Here is a 23320-nt window from a genome sequence, read left to right as displayed (position 1 = left end):
CGAAAACCATCCCATCCGGAGGTCCCTGGGACGAATTTTTGTCCCAAAATTAGTCTGTATCCTCGGACGGGACGAAAAAATTGTCCCGTCCGCGTCCCTGAACTTTAGTAATAAGTAAAGTCATTGGCATGTGGCACCATGAAAAGTTTCATCATAGTTGAGACATTTACTTAGGATTTCAATAGAGCAAATGAAAGTGGGAATGCACTGATGAAAAACTAGAATATCATTATCTAGATGAGAGGGATCCATGAGGGGGTGATGGAAGAGAACAAGAGTGTAGAGGAGAGAGAGATGAAGATGTGACAGGGGAAAGCTAACTCAGACTTCATGTTATTTCCTTTAGTTTTTCTCATAAAAATCCATCTAGGGATGGTCCGATCACGTCTGGCGCGGGGTCGTGTGGTCATTGCGCTAGGGTGCTACCGTTCAGATAATGAATACGAAACTGGATGTCGGATAACGACATCGGAAATTGTTTCGTCTCGTTTTTCGTTCGTTATCGATAATTTCGTATTCGATATCTGTTATCTGCATTCAGATAACGATAACGGATAACATAATTTTTTCGTATGTTACCTGTTATCGTGTCCGTTATCCGGGAGCGTTTCTCAATTTTGGAGATTCTTCTGTTTCGATATCCGATATCGTGAACGGATATTAGATATCGAATAACATTACTTATATAACATATTAATATTCATTATTATAGAATACGAGCATTGACATATCAAATAAGAGTATGTCTCTCTATCGCCAGAGAGAAAGAGATCTGGAGAACAAGCGACAGTTAGACAGACAGACGACTGGGAGAGAGAGATAGCGAGAGAGAGCGAGAGAGATTGGGGGAGAACGTGAGAGAGAGAGAGTGTGAGAGAGATCGATAGCTGGAGAGAGAGAGAGAGGGGAAGAGAGGGAGAGCAGGAGGGTGAGCGAGAGAGCCGGAAGGAGTGCGAGAGACAGAGAGAGAGAGAGAGAGAGAGAGAGGCTTAACGTTATCGGTTGTCAAAAACTTTATCATTCCGCAATCAATATCAGTATCTGATATCGTCATCTGCTTAACAATATCCGTTATCCTTATCTGTTTTCTACCCTAAACCAATATCCGCTATTGATCTGTTATCGTTATCGGACACGTTTTGGACTTTTCCAGAAAACGGATATCATGATATCCGATAACGGATATCAGATACGGATATCGTTAGTATCAGCCTACATTGCACTGTGCAGTTAAAATTTTTGAACGGCACTTCGCTCAGCCTATAGAGCATCTGCCCGGCGCACCAACGGACTGTTGGACAGAGCAGTTGTGCGATCAGGGGTGGCTCTTTTTTGTTTCTCTCTCCCTCTCATTTTTCATCTCTCATCCCTCAACATTTATCTAACATTTCTCTTACTAATGTGTATTTCTCATATCTCTCAATTATCCTCATATCTTGTCTCTCTATTGTCTGTCTCTTGCCTGTCGTCTCTCGGGCAGTTTTGAGCAGTGAGCAGTTTGGATTTCCGTCCAATAACCGCGCAAGGTGTCTGTGGCAGTCATTCAAGATGGAAATTACCAAACTACCCCCAATGAACAGGTAAATGAAGGAAATACCATAAAGAGGTTGGGATAGCATCATTTAGGGCTTGTCTTGAATGAGAGAGAAAGTCAGAGAAAATTTGGACAGAATTCAATTTAGGGTCTGTAAGAGAAAGGAAAAAGAGAATTTCTTCAACAAAAAAAGTTTACAAGGTGGGATTAATCAATAATAAATCTTAGGAGAAACATGGAGTTGTTATTTTCTGAAGTCAACAACAACTTAAATTTTCACTTCCCAATGTCCAAATTAACAAAAGCAACATTAGTTAGCATTCATAAGTTGGAGTTGTTTAGGGATTAGTTTTTTCCTAAGAATATACGCTAGTACCTTCGAATATATTTCTAGATGCTTTCGACTGAGTTCAACTATATACTTCTAATTGTTGTTTAAAATACAGTATGAATGTAAGAGAATCAGTTTAAAGAAACAAATGAGCTTGTTGTTCATAATTGCATAAACTTTAAACTGTGCATTTTGGCCTATGTTTCCCAACGTCGTGAAATATGATGAAACTAATTTATATGGTCTAATTACATGATCAATCAGAGCCCTTCATTCGTTATTCTTTCTTTAACAAAATTATTCAATTGTAGATCAAAAATACAATTTTCCGTCTCTAACTGTTTATTTGCTCTACATCTAAAACAAAGGAAAAATAAGTCGTATTAGTCACCTATACAGAAAATGAGAATCATCTCCCACCCTGGAAACTTAGGAACAAGATAGAAAAAAAATGCTTAAACAAAATTCTTCTTGTTGTCTAACTTTTAGTGAAAATAGACAGTAAGACAGGTGATATATCTGATTCATCGAGTGCCCACAGGCTGTGAGAATTCAAGGACGCTCTTTGCAAGAACAGATGTCCGCATGCTGAGGTTCTTTGCGTTCTCAATAATCTGCTCGTATCTGAAAGCACAATAACCCCAATATTACAAATATATATAGATTATGAGTATCAACCATATGGAATGAACTGTAGGATCAAAGAACAGACAGAATGATGTGAGAGAGAGAGAGAGAAAGGGTTCATTGAGAAATATTAGGAGACAAGATAGGTGCTCTCTATTGAGGAGAGAGGCAAAAACTAACAAGAAGAATTAGTAGCTTTTAGAGAGAGAAAGGGTTCACTAGAGAAAGATAAGGAGACGAAGCAGATCTTCCATTGGGAAGCGAGGGGATGACTAACACCAGAAGAATTAGTATGCTACTTCATTTGGGCTAATGCCAAACTGATAGAGAGAGAGAGAGAGAAAAAAAAAAAAGGGTTCACCAGAGAAAGATAAGGAGACGAAGCAGGGCTTCCATTGGGAAGAGAGGGGATGACTGACAAGAATAATTAGTATGCTACCTCATTTGGGCTATCGCCAAACTGTTATGTGTATATATATATATAGAGAGAGAGAGAGAAACGGTTCACTAGAGAAAGAGGAGACAGAGGACTGCCAGTAGGAACAATGAGAATGGCTAACAAGAATAATTAGTATGCTACTTCATTTGGGCTATTGCCAAACTGTTAGAGAGAGAGAGAGAGAGAAACGGTTCATTAGAGAGAGATAAGGAGACAGAGAACTGCCAGTGGGAACCGTGAGAATGGCTAACAAGAATAATTAGTATGCTACTTCAGTTTGGCCAATTGTGGGTCAAGAAATATTAAATGGTAATTTGGGCGGCGGTTTCCGAGGAATACAAATAACCTCTGGGTTTTTTCAGCTTTGGTGCCCATTTGGGCTAAGAGAGAGAGATGAGGGGACAAAACGGATTTCCATTAGAGGGAATGGCTAACAAGTTGAAGTATACTGCCTCACTTGGGATGAGAAGGCAAGGTCAATCTTTCAGTGAGAGAAAGTTTTCTCAGAAGAAAGTGAGGAGAAAAAGAGGATCTCCAGTAGAGAGACAGGGAAGGGCTAACAAGTAGAATTGGCCACTTCCTCATTTGGGATGAAGAAATCCCAATCTTTTGGGGAGAGAGAAATGGTTGATTGAGGAATGATAAAGAGAGGAAGTGGATATCCATTAGAGAGACAAAGAACGGCTAACTAGAGAGAGAGAAAGGAATGGCTGACTTATTGGAGATAAGGAAAGCCCAGTGTTGTAGAGAGAGAGAGAGACTTACACGTTGAGGTGATTAGGAGTCATGATTAAGGAAGAAGATGCCAAGTCGATCTTGGCATCAAGCTTGGAGCTCCGGACGAGATTCATGATCCATCTCTTGGCCTCATCCTCATCCATGAGTAGCTTCTCAGCTAACATTCTGTTCAAAAAATAGACCATCAGAGCTCCGCAGAAATTGCAAATAATACAACGGACCAAACAAAACCGGTTAAAAGGTGGTAAAAAAGTAAAAGCAAAAAAAAAAGAAAATAGTTAAAATGAAGTATGCATCGTCAGAGATTATTACCTTAAAGCAGGAAAAAAAAACGGTACAAAGTAAGATCGAGACGAAAAAGGGGTGTACTATATAACACTATCAGAGATAATTACCTTGAACAGGTTAAAGATGGTACAAAAGTAAAAGAAAAGTATAGATTAAGGGGAAATAGTTGACACGGTGTACACATCCGCAGATATTATTATCTTATAACAGGAAAAAGGATGGTATAAAAGCCTAAACAATTTTCGATTGCAAAAAAGAGTTGAAATGATGTACATATCAGAGATTATTACCTCAAAACAGAAAAAATGGTTCAAATTAAAGGAAATAAAACATTAAGAAGAATATCCTTCACGCAATGCATAGATCATCAGAGGTTATCAAGTTTTTCAAGGTTTCTAGTCAGTTATATGACTGAAATAAGAGATCAAAATCAGAAACTAGGAGCTTACCCGATGTGAATACGCTGATGAATCCGGCCATAAGTCTCGAAAATGAAAAGACGAGCATTCTCAAGGAATTCCTCCCACAATGGCACGGATGAGAAGGCCCCATCTTCCACTCGTTTTCCAAGGAACGGATCATTCATTATAACCTACAGTCGACACGATGCACGTTATTCATTGTAACAAAATACTTTGCAGGAAAAAGAATTTTGTAAGCGATATTAACTGAGAGTTTTCTTCTCAATTTTCATTATTTAGAAAGGTCAGATAATATTTGTTTTAATGAGCAACCATTGGGACCAACTAGACCACTTTATCAAGTTAAGGTAAAGGCCAAGTAAAATTCCGGCGAAGTTTTACATTAGACAACATTAAAGGACGTTAAACATTGAGCAAAGAAACAGCTCTTGGATAGTTTAGGACTTACAATTTCACACTCCCGTAGCTTCTTTTGCGCTCCATCAAAGTCGTAATTTATATACAAGCACTCCAAAAATTCGGTAATCGGGTCTTTGAAAGAGCACTGCTCTTGTTGGATGACTTTAACTAGTTCTTTCAGCATGTTTCGCCTCCTCTTATTGACGATTACCGCCGTTGCAACATAGCGAAGAAGATGATGAGCATTGGTTTGAATAGCATTTAGGTACCTTCATGATTTCATGTAATAATTTTTGCTTAGTTGCAACGATTAAAGAACGAAGACTTCACACGTACGACTCACCCGGACACAGCAAATGGAAATTGAAATAATTAGAGAAAATATACAATGATATGAAATATTTAGCAGTGAATGGAGAATAAAGCACCGCAATATTAAATACATGATTGCTCAATCTGAAGCAAAGATAACCTGGAACCAGAACTTCAGGATTATACCAATTAAAAATTCTAGACTCGCATTGAAGGAAAAACAACCATAAGATCAAAATTAAAACAGTAGAACCAACCTGTCTTGGAAAAACAGATCAATAATCCCATTCCTTCCATTCTCGTGGTTGAAGAAAATGAACAAACTCCAGTGCATCAACCATATCCTGCTTTGCAGCTGACCGAGAGGCGAGGCAAAGTTCTGCAGTTTAAATGTAAATAACCATGAGATATCAATCGCAAAAGTCCTTGAATTTGAGGAAAAAATACCTTGGAATCGATAATTTCTTTCAGACGATTCAACTCCTCGAGGGCAGTATCCCAGTTCTGCATCAGAATTTCGGCGGCAAGCTTCCCCCAAAGAGCACTTAAACTTCTATCGCTATTAGTACACAAAGTTCGATACTGGTACAGATAATCCGCAGCACCACTGTAATTCCCACACTCGAACTGAAACTTTGCATACTGATACAAGGCTTCGATTTGATCCGGACCAATCTGCAGGAAGAACATCGCATGAATATTAAATTATGAAGAAGAAACTATGAGAGAACAGTAAAGAAGAAGTACTTGATATCTGTCGTTTAACATCATCAAATTGTATTGTTTGTCGGCTCTAAGTTCTTGGACTAAGGCTGCGTTCTGGAGGAAAGAGATAAGAGGTGCGGCAGCATCCTCAAGGGATCTTAGCCTCATGACGACCTCAGCTCTCCTTTCCAACATCTCTGCAGGAAAAATCATGAAAAAACGCCGGCATTTCAACCAATTAAGGAGTCTTATGATAATTAGGAATGTAAATTCCTTCAGAATACTAGTTTCTGCTCTCTCTATAGCAATCCCCGAAAGAAGAAACCCGCGTCTAAAAGATGAAATTGAATAAAATCTCTGCAGGAATATCACGAAAAAACGCCGGTACTTCTATAATTAAAGGGATTGCAAATTCCTTCCGAGTACTAATTTCTGCTCTTTCTGTAGCAATTCTCGAAAGAAGAAACCCGCGTCTAAAAGATGAAATCGACTAAAAATTTCTGCGGAATATCATGAAAAAACGCCCGGTATTTCTATAAATTAAGGAATCTTAAGTTAATAGCGAATGTAAATTCCTTCCGAATATAATTTCTGCTCTTTCTATAGCAATCCTCGAAAGAAGAAACCCGCGTCTAAAAGATGAAATTGAATAAAAATCTTTGCAGGAATATCATGAAAAAACGCCTTTATTTCTATAAATTAAGGAATCTTAAGTTAATTGCGAATGTAAATTCCTTCCGAATACTAATTTCTGCTCTTTCTATAGCAATCCTCGAAAGAAGAAACCCGCGTCTAAATGACGAAATAGAATAAAAAATCAAACAAAAATGAGAAAGAACACAAAATGGGTGTCTCTTCCGAGAGATTACCTCCATACAACAGACAGAAATTATACCTTTGGGCACCTCCTCGGTGTGGTAGAGGGATTTGTGGATGTCTCCGGCGTAATCGACCATGTTGGTCTCGCTCAAGAGCTCGATCTTCGCCTTCAAGATCTCATCGTCGGGGTACTGCTGCCGTTCCTGAAGAAATTCGAGCAGCGGAAAGACGAGGTGGCGGTCGAGGTGGGTGGCGATGCGCGAGGTCAAATCGAAATTCTGGAGCAACGCCATTGATGGGTCCGAGCCAAAGCTTCGATCTTTCTGCGAGAACAGCGCAAGAGCGACGACGCGCCGGAGAACGACTAAGAACGAATGAATGAAACCCTAATCCTCAAATGAACAAATATAGTTTATATTGATTTTATTTATTTTCTATTAAAGTTTCACTCTAGCTAGTGTTCCTTGTTTTATTCACTCTAGAATATTTTAATGCATTTTTTACATAAATTTTAGGAATAATTATCATTTGTACTTTGCTTTCTCAGAAGGATTAATAAAGAACATGGGTTGCACATGAAATAGAGAAACTCCAGAATTAATGTTTGTTCTTTTTTATCTGTAATGGGTTAATGATCTGGAGCGATTAAAATAGTGCTCCTTGATTTATTCACTCTAAAATATTTGTATGCAGTTTTTAGCAATTTTTTCCCATAATTTTGATCGGTGTGTTGTTTTTTTTAGGAGGATTAATAAAGAACTCCAAAGGTTATAGAGAAACTCCAGAATTAATGTTTGTTATTTTTTATCTGTAATGGGTTAATGATCTGGATGAACTAAAATAGTGCTCCTAGATTTATTCACTCTAAATATTTTTATACAGTTTATAGCCATTTTTTGCCATTTTTATACAGTTTGATCATTGTGTTGTATTTTTATACACTTCTTGGATATAAGCGCGCCCCTCATCGCACCACGCCAGCCAGTTACGCTCCAGCTATCGCCCTCGCCTTATATCATATCTGCCATGTGATACCTCGCCCGCGCCCCGTCGCATTTGCTCGCGCTTACCCTTCCCTGCCCGTGTTGCCTGACCACCTGCCTCTATGCCACCTCTACAGGTACGCTCACCTTACCTTGTGCACGTTCTTTACTTCCGTTAGTACCTCCAAAACGTGATTCCACCGCTAGGGTTTGGGTAGTGATAGATAGGAATATCATCTTGAGGGATGAGACTCTTCACGATACACCCATGGTTGGACCATCAAGGTAGTGCGCACTGGCGGCAGTAGCCGTGTTCACAACGTCGTTCTTTATCCCGTCGTTTGGGTCATTGGGAACCTCGTGGCATACGCAAGACCCTCTTACAGTGGTTTATTGGTTGTCGGCGTCTTCGACGCTGGGTTTACACTTCTAGTTGACAATGTTGCACGTTGGAACAGTCATCGCTCCTGACTAGTTGGTCCGCATCAACTTTCTTGCCATTTGTATCTCAAATTCACCATTTGTATCTCAAATTGATGATTTACCTAAGTTCTGTTTTTCAAATAAAAATCCAAGAAGATGTGAGAAGTCCACTTGATTCTAAAGAGTCAAGCGGGGTTAGTTTAAAAATCAATAAAATGTATAAAAATAGAGCTTAGAAAATAAATCATCAATTTCTCATTTTATCCTTAAATGGTGAATACTGCTAGTGCAACATGACGAGGACCGCGTGGATCCTTCTAAAGGTTGTACGCATGAGGAGCTCCACGCGAATTGTTTGAGGATCGAAGGAATCACGGATGCAATTCATAGCGAGGTGATTCATTTCAATATTTTGTTGACGTAGTTACAATTTCGTTCAAGTCTTCCACTATGTGGAATCATTATGTTCATGCAGATCAAGGACTCTTCAACCCAACACAATCATGTCTCCAAATGTTGGGTGAGAAGGTGATGGCTGCCTCGTATAAAAGCTATGGTGGTATGGCGAGAAAGCGATGGCTACTATAAGCCCCCTCTTGAGAAACTCAACAGGAACAGGGATGAGTTCTACATCCATGATCGCTCTTGGAATGGAAGGAAGGCTACATGTGACATAGGAAGTATCTCGAGAAGTCTGGTATAAAGGCAACAACTACTATGAGGATCATCTTTCGTGGTGTGGCAAGTATTGCAGAGAGCATCTCCAAAGGCATGACGCAAAGTAAATGTCTGCTTCAAGAAGCATCTCTAGATATAATGCCAAAACTAATGAAAGACACACCATTGAGGTGGACGTGGGTTAGGTGAATAGGGAATAAAGCGCCAAGGGTGACATGTCCATTAAACAAGAGAACACACATAAAGTTACCTTTTCTCAAATTCCACTTCGTCGGGTTCCATGAATGGGCTTCTTTGAGACATGCATGAGTCTGATTTCTAAACATATCCACACTATATTAAAAATGTTGTATCTCCTTTTTTTCCCACAAAAATCACTACTAAAGTCTTAGATGATCTCCGCTCACTCTAGCCTTATGAGAACACATACTTAAGAGCGAGGTAGAGAATAAAATGGGGAAGGGAAATTTGGAGTGTGCAAGCACATGAAAATATTGCCTCACCTATTTATAATCAATGTGAAATTTGAATAAAACATTCTAATTGTTGAGGATATCTAACAACATCCAAAATTAGTATTTATGTGACCATCCAGGCCTGTTGATGAAGGCGATTTGTGTATTTAATTTTATTGTCATTATGATTTTAATTTGCCTAAATCAAATAAATTTGATAAAAGATAGAAAACTCACTCAAATGTATAGTTGGAGTGAGGTCATCTCCACAGGGACTGGCCTTTAAAGATGAATTTAATAATCTAGTAATAGTTAAGAAGAAGGAATAATGATGATAAGGATAGTGAATATAGTAAGTCATAAGTAGTTAGTCAGTGGAGGAAATATTAAATGGATAAGAGAACTATATATGAGAGAGAGAATATCAGATATTATTTATAATAGTTATCGGTGATGTTAATGTAGGTAGTGGGAGAAGTATACAAGATTAGTTGGGTAGATAAAATACTAAAATACTATTAGTAGGAAATAATGATAATATATATTAAGATTTTATTTAGTTAGTGAATAGGGAGTTATGGTAATAATAAGTAAGTAGTTAGTTGATAGAAGTATTTAGTTTAGTAAGACGTAGGACGAATGAAAGAGAGAAGTAGTATAAAGGTAGGAGAAAGTGGGTATTATGAGTTGAGTGATGGATTGGAGTAGATGAAAAGATGTATATGTATGCTAAGATTTTAAGGATAGGGAAGACAAGTAGAGGTATAAGGGTTATTTAATTAGTAATAGATTTAAGTAGATAAAGAAGAAGAATAACTAAGGAATTTTTTAATGCACATTAGATACGCGATGAAATGCCCAATGAAATTGTGATATTGAATCTAGACCAAATTGATCTTGATAAGTGATTAAACTAATTTGAATCCAATCTATAATGTTTTTCTACTGAATTTAAACCAAATTGAGCTCAAGAGGTTTCCAGATCCACCTTGAACTGAAAGATGGGGGTGGGGGGATGACATTCAACACCCTCTAGCCTCAATGTGCAGTCTCCGCTTCTCCTCCTTGCTGGTGCAGGTTTCTCACTTCCTAGCTCTTCTCTAATGCTTCCTTGAGCTGTTTGTGTGATGATGGAGCTGTCATGACTAAGCCAAGCACTCCAAGCTCCAAGAAGAACTTCCGCTGATTTTTTTTCTTCTCTTGCGGTGAGATGGGATTTTAGACCTCAAATTGTCCCTTAAAGGGATGGGATTTTAGCCCTCAAATTGTCCCTTAAAGGGATCCAGAGAGGTCTCTTGACCCTCTAATGCATCAGACTTGATCTAACATCTTTCTAGGGGTTGTTGGATCAGTCCACGGTCCCGTCGTTGCTGACCTCCATCGGCCAGCCAACGAGAACGATGGCCAGGAGGAGGGGAAGGATGACACTACCCCTGGTCGTCTGATCCCCCTTTGAATGGGTTCAACGGTTGCAATTAAATTGAGTCGTGGATCCATTCTTACGGTGTACCCTTTTCTTCTCCACGTCATCACTCATTCAACTGCCTGTCAGCCACCCATGCTTTGATTCACTCAGCACTTGGCCCAACTATCCACGTCATTCACTGGAACCAATCAGAAAGCCAAAAAAATAAAGAAAACTAACTAAATATCACAAAACAGATCTCACCGTCCAATTCTTCGTAAAGATATTGGACAGCTGAGATCATTTCTATCTACTTAAAATAGCTCATCATGACACGGGCTTCAGGCTCGGTCGGCTTGAACCCCAATCATAATTTCTTCTATTCCTTAGGATCATGGCCCGTTGGGCCATGATTGCTTTGTTGCTTCTTGGCCCAGCTCGATGTGGAGCTAAAACTTAAAAGGGCTCATTAATCCCATATCAAATCAATATAAAATAAACATTACTATATAACCACCTTGTTTCTTTACCATTTGAAATTACTTAACATCTCTCGCGTGCATGCATTGATCTCTCTATGGGCCTTTTGTTTGGGCCTTTGTGGGCCTCTGTGTGCCAGAAATTAGGGACTCCTTGTGCAACGGTGCTTGCCGACTTCTGTTTAGCTTGAGTGTTGTGCACTTGATAGTTGGCAGCTGGCTTGAGTGCTGCCATGCTCCCTCCTTCAGCTCGCCACTAAAAATCCCTTTTTTGGTTTGTTCTTCTTTTCTTTTTTTTTTGCACTTTAAGCTTAATGCCATTAGAAATAATAATTCAAAACATTTTCTAAATGAGATAAAAATGGCCTTCAAACACAAGATAAATTTTTAATGAGAAGAGATGGTCACCTTTAAGCCTTTCAAGAATTAGTGCCTGGAAGGGGAATTTATATTAAAATAAATATAAAATTAATAAAATGATGTATAAAATGACTCTAAGATGTGTACATTTTAAATACTCAAAATCACTTTATTAAACATGTATCAGTTTAGTTAATATTTCTAATGGCTCTAACATCTTTACTAATTAATATAAAAACCTTTAAATTAATTAGTCAAAGATTAATTTAACCCAATCAATAGGTTCAATTGCTAGCCTGTGGGGTGCCATGTAACACCTCATGCTCTAGAGGATGCGAATTAGTATCTGAACTTTCTCATGGAATATGAATTAGGGTATGATTAAACAAATCAATGATTGGTTATCGCGTACATATTATCTTTTGTATGTGTGAGTCTTTTGAATGACTTAGGATATAGTAAACCACCTAACCCAAATAATAATTCTAGTTACTATTAATGTGTGGCAAAAATCATCAAAAAACACCTTCACAAATGTGGGTACTGTAACATATATGGATTTAACGTTATATTCTTCCTTGATTTAGTCTCGTCTTGTATCAATGTTAAAATTCCCATATTGACCAGATAAGCACCTTTGTGAACTTTTTGTTACATCCAAAAAAAAAAGTTTAGAATCATGGCATTAAAAACTCATAAATCAGCATCAATATGTGAGTAGAAATATATCTTTCTAACAAGTCAATCACATATTTCACATCTTGTTCAATATTTATTTAAACATATATTCATATAATGCATGTATGATGCTTCTTATGAAGATACGAATAATTAATACATGATACAAATGATTAAATTATGATGAGATCATAATATGGAGATTACTATTCTTTAAAAAATTTCTCTAAATATTCATATTAAAAGGATACTTTAGAAGGTCACTGAAATGTCCATACGAAATATTTCTACCTTGTCCCACTCATATGAGGAGTACGGCTAGTTTTTAGCAATTATTTTGGAGATATTAAGAACAAAGCTCATTCAATCGATCCTAGCAAATCGATGAATGGTATTATACCTAAATTTTTATCTGGGTTGTTCCTACCGAAATTGTGTGTGGCCCTTAGATCTGAGACAGTAAAGAAATCTTTGGATGGGTACTTATTTGACTATGACCTACCAGTTTATATTTGTAGGACTTCCAAACCATCATAGTACAAATGTAGCAAGAAATTTGCGAAGGTGATTGACTAGTCGTGACTGAATTGTTTCCCCTCGGTATAAGAGGATACATCTCAACGGAGATATCATTATGAAGTCCTTGTTGGGTTCAAGAGGCTGGATCTAGATGAAGCACTCAAAAGATTTATAGCGGAAGACGTGAACAAAATCTTAACATCGTCAACAAAACATTGAAACAAATCATCTCGTCATGGATCGCATCCGTGTCTCCAATCCTCAAATGAGCCACGTCGAGCTGCTTAGTTGTACAACCTCTAGAAGTATACATGCAGTCCTAGGCACATCCAATCTCCTCCTTCACATTGATAAGCCCCGTTCAACCTCCATCGCCGTCATTATTCGTCTCGATCGCATCGAGAATGGAGAAGTGTGGGGAGAAGAAGGGGAAGGCCCCTGAACAATTCTAGCTTGCGTGAATTTCACTCAGGGCCTTCCCAATTTATTTTAAGTGGGGTATTTTTACATAACCCTAAACTTTAAGCATATCTTATGACATCCAAAAAACCATTTGCATGTGACTTTCTTGGCCCATGTATCAGTCTAGTTAACGACTCCAGCAACCAAATAACCTTTATTGGCCCTCCAAATTAATTAACTGTTGTGTGTCTTTGAGGAGGCTTGGTAGGAAATCACTCTCGATCATCCCCTCTTATCACTATCTCGGTCATCATTCTTCTTCCCTATACTCACATGCACGTCATCTTCCCCCTGCCGAGAAGCGACCGTTCGTCGGCAATCCTTCATCATCCTCTCGTCATTCTTGTTCTCTCCTCTTCACCCTGGGAACTTCTCTCATCTCTCTCCCTCTCATGCCTCCTCTTTGTGCTACAGTGGACTCGTTGGGATTATTGAAGTTACCATTTTTGTTCAAGTTATGATTACATGAATTGGATAGATAACACTCTCATCTTGGAATGTATCATCATGTTATGTCATCATGAGCCATGGAGATTTTAGGACATGATATTTCATAATGAACAATGGAGACTTTAAACCCATGTTATGCCCTCACGAACGATGGAGAGTTTAGACCCGTATTATTTCATCAGAAACAATGGAGAGTTTACAGCATATCATGCCATCATGACCATATGTAAAGAGCTTAGACCATGTTATTTCATCATGTACCATGGTTATTTAAGAGCATATTCTGCCATCATGAACAATGGTGACTTTTGATCATGATATGTCATCATTAATTACATTATCATGCGCTGTGGAGATACTAGACCATGTTATTTCAGCATGTGCAATTGAACTTTAGACAATGCCATCTCATGATGAAAGATGGAGAGTTTAGACCGCATTATCTTATCATGATCAAAGAAGATTTTAGACCATGTTTATATCATCATTGGCGATAGATATTGAAGACCATATTGAGCCATCCTGACCGAAGAGGATTTTATTCCATGTCGTATCATCATAAACGATGGATATTTAGACCATATTATATCATCAAGATCAAAGGAGATTTCATACCATGTTAAATCATCATAATGAAGGATACTTGGGGCCATGTTATGTCATCATTACCAAAAAAGATTTTAGACCATGTTATATCATCACCGACCATGGTGACTTTGGACCATATCATGCCATCATGACCAAAGGAAAGACCATGCATTATTACCATCATTGATGGAGATTTAGGACCATGTCATGTCATTGTGACCAAAGGAGACTTTAGACCATGTAATAACATCATCAATGATGGAGATTTTAGACCATATGTCATATGTTATGAGCCATGAATGAAGGAGAGTTTATGCCATCTTATTTCATCATGCTAGATGGAGAAGATACAACATATAAACATGCGATAGGAAGCATAAAAAAAGCAGGGAAGAGAAACAAAGATAAGGGCAAACAAGTACCAGCTAGGCGATGAGGAAGGGTAGGACGGTCAGCATGAAAGTCTCGTAGGAGAACGTCGCCGTCCCCGTGTAGGACGTGTCCCTCTCCTTGAACTTCTCCGTTAATCCCTGCAGTAGAGATTCAGATCAGAATAAGCTCCGAGATCGGCCATTAATGTCGGCAGAAGATTTTTTTTTTTTTGGAACAATAAAAAAAATGTCGGCAGAATATACGAGGTGATGGCTCTTACCTTCACTGTGAGGCAGCACCTGCACGGAGATAAACCAGAAGAAGAACCCGTGAGCTGATATCCCGAGGTTAAAGATGATGATGATGATGACGATGATGATGAAAGTGATACAGACGCCAATGTGAACGACAATAATAATGATTTTTTTTAAAATATACGATGATAATGATGATGGTGATGATGAAAAATAAGGTTGGAGCGGAAGATTGATAATGGTGATGATGATGATGATGAACACTAAGGTTGGAGGGGAAGATTGATAACAGCGATGATGATGATGATGATGAACACTAAGGTTGGAGAGGAAGATTGATAACAGTGATGATGATGATGATGATGATGATGATGATGATGATGATGAACAATAAGGTTGGAGAGGACGGTTGATAACAGTGATGATGATGATGATGAACAATAAGGTTGGAGAGGACGGTTGATAACAGTGATGATGATGATGATGATGAACAATAAGGTTGGAGAGGAAGGTTGATAACAGTGATGATGATGGTGGTGAACAATAAGGTTGGAGAGGAAGGTTGATAACAGTGATGATGATGATGATGATGGCGGGTAAAGTTGGAAAAGAAGATTGATAACGATGAAGATGAAGAACAAGGTTGGAGAAGAAGATTGATACTGATTATTATGAAGAAGAAGAACCACGTTGGAGAAGGTTGATACTGATTATGATGAAGAAGAGGAAGAATAAGTTTGGATATAAAAGGTTGATAAGAATGAAGAAGGAGAATAAGAAGACGAAGAAGGTTGGATACAAATGTTGATAACAATGATGAAGAGGATGACGACGAAGAAGAGGTAGGAGAAGACAGTCAAAATGGTGAGGATGATAATGAATAAGGTCGGTGAAGAAGGTTGATCAAGAAGGTGATGATGATGACGATGAAACTGACGATGAAAATGATAATGATGAATGTTGAAATAGAATAATAATAATAAGGTTGATGTAGGAGAAAAGAACCATTGAACTGGATCTTAAGGTTGAAGAAGAGGACGATAATGATTATGATAATGAAAGTAGGAGAAGACGAAGATGGTTGAAGTAGTGGAAGAAGAACAAGTGAGCTGAGTTCTCAAGGTTAAAGAGGAGGATGGTAATGATAATAATAATGAAAAAATTGTTTAATAAAATAAGAATGAAGATTGTTGAATAAATGGGCTAAATAAGGATGAAAAGCCTATTGCTAACTGGCCCAATAACCAGAAGATTATCGGCCCCACAAACCTATTACCCGATCTGTTTGAGTGTCAGATCGGGTAAGCAACGGCTAGTCAAACTAGCCGTTACAACTAGCTGTTAGAGGCGCATATTTAAATTTAACCGATTTGTTTAATAAAAGATCTATCTTTTGCTGTTCTATCTTCTCTGTTCTTCTCTATTCCCTCTCTCCCTCAAGATATCAGTATAAATCGACAATAATAAAAATGAAAAAAATTGGAGAAGAAGAAGGTTGATGATGGTGATGATAATGATGATGATCACAAGATGATGATGATGATGATGGCAGGCCAGCAATGACAGCAATTATGATGATGAAGGATGGAGAAGGAGGAGAGTAGAAAAAGGGAGGTGCTTACTCAATGAAGTTATCGTACTCGATGGCTCTGCTCACACCCCCCGTCCTGTCAAACTTGGACACAAGAAGATCGAGGACAACCGGGGAGACGGAGAAACCAAGGCTGAGCAGCGCATCCCTCAGCTCGTTACCATCGATCCTGCCACTACGATCTCGGTCGAATCGCTCAAAGTTTGCCTGAACATCACACGAATTTCAATGTTTCTGAAAATTATATTGAAAAATTCACCAGAGGACTAGGAAATAAACGAGCAATCACCCTCCAATTCTGCAGGCTGTAGAAGACAGACGTGAACTCCTTGGGTCCTGCACAGCATCACCCACATAAATGTAAGAAAAAGACTTTGAATTGTTGATTCATGATGACGATGACACTGACGACAATATTGATAATAACATGATAAAAATGACGACAATAACAAAGATGATGACCACCATGATGACTATTACGAGGAGAATGACGACGACGACAATGCGACAAGACAGAAGAAGAGGACGGCGATGAGGAGGGAGGAGGATGATGTTGACGATGATCATGATGATGCTGATGATGACAATGACAATGATAGAGATGATAAAGCTGATGACAATAACAATGACGACGACGACCATGATGACTATTACAAGGAGGACGATGACGATGGGACAATGATAAGGAGGACGACGGTGAGGCAGAGGAAAACGATGACAATGATAATGAATATGACAAAGATTATGATAATACAGATGACAATAATTATACAGATCAGAATCATGGCGATGATACAGACCACAACATTGAAGCTAAAAAAAAGGGAAAAGATGACGATGACGGTGATAACGATAATGACAAAAATAATAAGGATGGTGATGACAAAGATTATGATAATACAGATGATAATGATGATACAGATCACAATCATGACGATGATACAGACGAAACGTTGATGCTAAAAAAAAGGGGGAAAAGATGACGATGATAATGATAATGATAATGACAACAATAATAAGGATGATGATGACAAAGATTATGAAATTGAAGCTAAAGATTATCATAATCACGACGATGATAAAGACGATGAAATTGAAGCTAAAAAAAAGGAGAAAAGATGAGGATGATGAGGATAATGATAATGAATATGACAAAAATAATAAGTATGATGATGACAAAGATTATGATAATACAGACGATAATGATGACAAAGATCATAATCACGACGACGACAAAAACGATGAAATCGAAGCTAAAAAAAAGGGGGGAAAAACCCTATGCTCCACCAAATAAGATCATCAAGGAGGGAATTACCGATCTTGTAGGCGTTGGTCCCGGTGAAGAGGTACATGAGAAGGCGGACAGTGCGAATGCTGAAGCTCTGATTATACGAAGACAACGCCCTCTGCAGCTCCTTATCGTCGATCAACCCGCTCCCATCCTGATCCGCGGCCTGAAAGCACGCAATCAAGCTCGGATCCGTCCCCGGCGCGAACTTACTCGGCACCAGCGCCGCGAACGGCGATACCGCTCCACCGGGATAACCCCCTTGCAATTTGTGCTCCTTTCCCGGCTTCGCCGCGTACGGATCGGACGGAGCCGACGGAACGCCGTAGTAATCTCCCTGCAATTTGTGCTCTTTGCCTGGTTTCGCGGCGTAGGGATCGGACGGAGCCGACGGAGCTCCGTAGGGATTCGGCGGCGGAGCACCGTAAGCGTGCGGCGGCGGAGCACCGTAAGGGTTCTGCGGCGGCGGAGCACCGTAAGGGTTCGGCGGCGGAGCACCGTAAGGGTTCGGCGGCGGAGCACCGTAAGGGTAGCCCGATCCGGGAGGGTATCCCGCCATGGCTGCGCCGGAGAGATCTAGAGAGAGAAAGCGGAGGAGGAGAATGAGATTTGTAGAGAGAGAAAGCGCGGGGGGGTATTTATAGGGGCCAGAAAGTAGACGTTAACGCGTGAGATAGTCAACAACGGAATTGAGGAGGAAGGGGAGCCGTTGGATTTGTGGATGAGGAAAATGGACGGTTGGGATTTTTTGGGATGTGCCGCGTGGACTTTTGGGGGCCTTGCTGGCTGGATCTCTGCCGTTGGATCGAGTGTAGATTGGACGGATAGGATATTTCGGAGATTTTTTGGTAGGGCTCGTTTTCTTTTCCTCCTATTTTTCTTGTCTTCTTCTTTTTTTCTAATTTTTCTTATTCTTCTTCGCTTTTTATTTTATTCTTATTATTTTCTTCTTTTCTCTTATTCTTGTCTTATTTATTCCTCTTTTCTTATGATTTTCTTCATGTTTTCTTCCTCTTTTCTTTTTTCTTTTCTTCATCTTTTATCTTTCTTTTAATCTACTTTTCTTCTTGTCTCTTTCTTCTTCTATTTTTCTATTCTTGTTTTTATTCTTTGTTTCCCTGTTCCTCATATTCTTTTTATTCTTCCTCATTCTCTTGGTTTTCTTATTTCTTATTATGTCCTTCTGGTTCCTTTTCATTGTCCTTTCTTATTACTCATTCTTATTTTCTTCTTTTTTTGTTCTTCATTTTCATTTTCTTTTATTTTGTTTTCTTCTTTTTCTCTTCGTCTTTTATTCTTCTTTTCATCTTCTAAGTTGGATTATATATTATTTTACAATTCATTTTTACTTTATTGATAAGTCCATGCAAATTTTTTATTTTTACCTTTTTTCTGTGACTTTACCTAGTCAACATGACCGGACCAAGACCGTACCAAACTTTGGGTAAGGTTCAGTTCTTTGAACCGGACCAGGACTATCAAAACCTAGTTGTGTGCTCATGAAAAAATGATGGATGGGGCAGATCCAAACTGTCATTAGTCATTTGTCATGATCTTGGTATGGAAGCAGAAGGAAACTAGTCTAATTTATCCTTTGAGAAGCCTTTATGCCATCTATTATCTCTGACCCTTGAACGTGAACATAATGTAAAACCCTATCATAGACAACTGAATGAATTGCCAATTTAGGCCAGTTTCATTCGTCCCAGAATGTTATATGAGGAAGAAAAAATCTAAATCCAACATATCATCCCAAGTACCTATCCTTCCAGTCCCCTCTGAGTCACGACCAGTATCCTCCCTATTGTGTGTCTTTCAATATCCCTCTTGATATCTGATATTCAATATCTGTGAAAAGGAAGACGATATGAAATGAAGGTATTGGATATCAGACTGATGTCAGTCCTATCCAGATAATGACATAAAATATCCAATTATTGAAATCTGGTATATGTATCTGGATCTCAGGTGACGATATCTGGTTATGTGATATCCAAACACATAACATTATTTGTAAAGTAAGTTCATTTGTTAGGCCCCTTACTAGGCAACATTCCTTTCCAGAGGCATGCGTGCTTATTGGGAGGATGCGTTTGCATGTTGACTCGCAATATTTAATGATTGAGTTCTATTTAGTGCGATTCTGCAACGTACTACAAGTGGTGATGCCCAACCTTGATTTTTTAGGCCATCACCCTTAAGGTGCGCGTGCCCGTGCTCAAGCGCGGTGGATCAAGGAGACCTGCGCATGCTGGGCGTGCGGGCCGCTGAGGGCGCGCAGGGGTGCCAAGCGCCGCGCGCGTGCGTGGGACGCGCAGGCTACGCGGTAGTGTCGCGACGCGTAGAGTCGTGCAGGTGAGCCATGCGACCGCACGCCGCTGCTCGCACCGAGTGTGCGGGGCACGGGGTGGGAGGCATCCCTCCAGGAGACTAAGGCATTGTCGCACAGAGAGCCCCGAGACGGTGCGTGGCACCCTACGGGTAGCGTTGGGCACGCAACACCCAGCTTGAGGTGCCAGAAACGGTGGCGTTCGAGCGAACCGTGCGATAGGTGTTAGCGCGGGTGCCAATGGCATGTGTGATCACCAAGGCTGGGGTGTCGTGTGTGATTGCCAGGCCCACAGGCGCGCAGTGCCTAGCCTGGGGGCATGCGTGTAGCGGCGGGGCCGGCAGGCATGCGCGCACGGAATGGCGTAATGGTGCAGCTTACAATGCTGTAGCTTGGGCATGCACCACCAGAATGCCCCCACCCCCTCCTTCTTAGGTTACCTCTTAGTCATTCAAACTAACACTTTTGAATAAGATTTATTTTATCAATTCTTTTTAAAAAGAGTGTAGATAATGTTCAAGTTTATTCAGGATTATTCAAGAAGAGGCACCGCTTAGCCCCATTGGAAAGTGACAATGACATTTTTGTCATATCTGATATTTTTGCTTTTATTTTTATCATTTTCAATATAGCAAGCTTTATCCATCGAACCAACCATGTCCAAAGATTCCTCCTCTAGGCAAAGTTACCAAATGTCTATCCATCAAACGCTATCTCCCAACTCCCCTCCTGTTGGGATGGTGCTCCCTAATTCCATCCCAATTAGTGCGATCGCTAGTAAAATCTGCAGCTAGAGTGCCGGAAATGGGTTTTGTATTAATTTTTAATGCTTTAAAAACTCCCAAACTATTCCTTAAAATATTTCACTTGATATATAATCATATTTTATTTAAGATTATTTAAAATATTTTTTTATTAATTTTATTATGTTTTTTGAATTTCTTGCTCAAACAATATCTAAAAATACCAGTAATTTTATTTAAATTTAACTGAAATTGACTCTCTCATTATCTGCTCCTCACAGATTTGACCCTTACACTATGATGGAAATTTATGTGGCCTACAAGCCAATCTAATATTACATGTCTTGTTCAACCATCAGTGATACAACCTATTCATTTTAATGGACATGTGATACTTATGATAAAGTTGATGAATACATGATCCAAAAGTGAATTATGATGAAATCATAATGCATTGGAAAAGAATACGCATATATGATGAAATTTGTTATCTTCACCAATACCAAATCAATGGTTTAACTAAATGATCGCATATATTATTAATCTTCAAGCATGGGTTTGAATATTAATGTTCAAAGTATCTAGATAGAATAACACTAAATAGTCCCACTCACACGATGATTATGGTCGGTCCTGTAGTCATTAATGTGGATACACTAAACCTAGATTTTTAGTGTCCTTTTAGGGAAAGGATTCACTAAACTAATTGATACAAATCCCAAAATGGTATTAATGCCAAATAATCAACCATGTTGTTTCGCGCCACAGTTGTATAAGTGGCACTTAGACTTGGGACACCAAACACATCTTGTGGATGGATGATTATACTTTAAATATGACCTTCAAGTTCTTAATCATGTAATTCCTTAAAAGCTTATCTTTGGTGCATCCAAAAATTTGCAAAAATGATTAGGAGTTGGCTTGAGATTTTTTGTGTTCTCTACAAGATGAGACAGCTCTAGGAAGATGATGCGATGAAGTCCTTGGACAAAATAATGGAATATAGAAAAATTGTTCTCTGATAATTTTTGAATGTATTAGTACTACTCGAATGATTAATTAGGGTTTAACAGTTGACCAAACCCTAAGTCATCATATGAGCATCAAGCAGATGAGGGATTACAAGCACATGATAATTGATGACAAACAAGATCCATGAGTGAGTATATACACACTCATATGTATCTTCTAGAGCATGAGGTATATGTTGGGACTCCACGAGCTACAAACTCTACTTATTGATAGGGTTAAATTGATATGCTACTAAATAATCCATATCATGATATTGTTAATTTATTTAGAAGGCCAGTTAAAGGATATTTGGTCATTGAAGTCATTAACAAGATTGATACATGGGCCCTAAGGGTCATATACTAGAATAGTCTTTTGGACATCATGATATTGCTAAAGGTTATTTCGTCATTGGAAAAATTAACAAGATTGATACATGGACCCCAAGGGTCACAATAGAATAGTTTTTTGGACATCGAAAGATATACTTAAAGTGTAGGGATTTTTATGAAAAAAATTCCACTTAATATAAATAGGGGAAGGCCCTTAATGAAATTCACCCTGGAAAGAATTCTATAGGATCCTTTCCCTTCTTCTCCCTTCACCCCTTGGCTCCTCTGTATTCTAGATGAGATCTAGACGGTATAATGACGATGGGTGAGCATGAAAAGGGTTTGTCCAGAGGAAGGCACAGATTCAATATGCCAGAGGGTGTGTGGGTACATATTAAGTCTGCACACTTGAGCGGCTCAACACATGTCACTCAAGGAATCAAGAAATCAAGGATTTGATCCATGCACATGTGATTTTATCAATGATTTTGAATGTTCTAATGATTCCATTCAGAGTCTTTCATTACATGGATCACTTTAATTTCATCTCAATCAAAGCCATAAGAGGATATGTTTGAAACCAAACTCTGGTTTATCACATTTCTATTGTAACAATTTGCTCTAAAGGTCTGTAAACCATGACCAGTTCTTGATGTTTATGAGATCTTCTTTGTTGATAGAGATTTGAAAGAGGGACGATAAAAGAGATACAGTAGAAAATACCTTAATGTTTGAACAAATTCCAATCGTAGAGGATACACCACAATTTTATAATGATTTATGATAAAACTTTACCTATTAATATGTTATTTTCTTATAGTTTTAAGAAGAGGAAGAGTATTACAAGTGTAATGGAAGCCAAATAAATGTTTTTATAGATATAGAAACCTAATAAAATAATGAGATGGTGTAAAGTTATTGCTAAATGATCAATGTGCATTTTGATAGTTAGAGATCGGAGAGAGGGAAATAAAAGAGAGACTGGGCCATGTCTCATGGGAGAGTATACGATGTACAATAACTTGATAGTGCATAACTTGCAATGCTATGAAGCATATATACTCAGGTAAGAAACTTTATATTTTAATGGATGAAATGTCTTTGTATCATGAATATTGAAACCCACATTTTTATGATGACCAAAGAAGGATACAAAAGTAAGAACAATCTAGACATAAACAGTCAAATCCATATTTATGTATACTTGGGGAAGAAACATCATAGTTTGATGGGTGAAATTTATTTGCATAATGAATATTAAAACTCAGATTTTTATGATGACCAAAGAAGGACACCAAAGTAAAAA

The 23320-nt window shown here is 38.7% G+C and overlaps 2 protein-coding genes across 2 annotated transcripts; both read right to left on the bottom strand.

Annotated features, from left to right (window-relative positions):
* Positions 1-2308: 2308 nt before the first annotated feature.
* On the bottom strand, positions 2309-7003 carry EIF3E (eukaryotic translation initiation factor 3E). Its single transcript, XM_078590919.1, has 8 exons — positions 6691-7003; positions 5838-5992; positions 5538-5765; positions 5348-5469; positions 4828-5047; positions 4407-4549; positions 3697-3834; positions 2309-2489 (listed from the first exon to the last, which is right to left on the bottom strand). Exons 1-8 carry the CDS (start codon positions 6905-6907, stop codon positions 2390-2392), a joined length of 1323 nt encoding a protein of 440 aa, XP_078447045.1. The 5' UTR covers positions 6908-7003; the 3' UTR covers positions 2309-2389.
* Positions 7004-14394: 7391 nt separating this feature from the next.
* On the bottom strand, positions 14395-18207 carry LOC144715732 (putative calcium-binding protein CML50). Its single transcript, XM_078590706.1, has 5 exons — positions 17627-18207; positions 16601-16647; positions 16343-16518; positions 14747-14765; positions 14395-14624 (listed from the first exon to the last, which is right to left on the bottom strand). Exons 1-5 carry the CDS (start codon positions 18156-18158, stop codon positions 14520-14522), a joined length of 879 nt encoding a protein of 292 aa, XP_078446832.1. The 5' UTR covers positions 18159-18207; the 3' UTR covers positions 14395-14519.
* Positions 18208-23320: the final 5113 nt, after the last annotated feature.

This window comes from Wolffia australiana, chromosome 19, assembly GCF_029677425.1.
Source record: "Wolffia australiana isolate 7733 chromosome 19, ASM2967742v1".
In the NCBI taxonomy this organism is placed as follows: Eukaryota; Viridiplantae; Streptophyta; class Magnoliopsida; order Alismatales; family Araceae; genus Wolffia; species Wolffia australiana.
The sequence above is the reverse complement of the archived record's forward strand: the minus strand, read 5'-3'. Positions and strand labels throughout refer to the sequence as shown.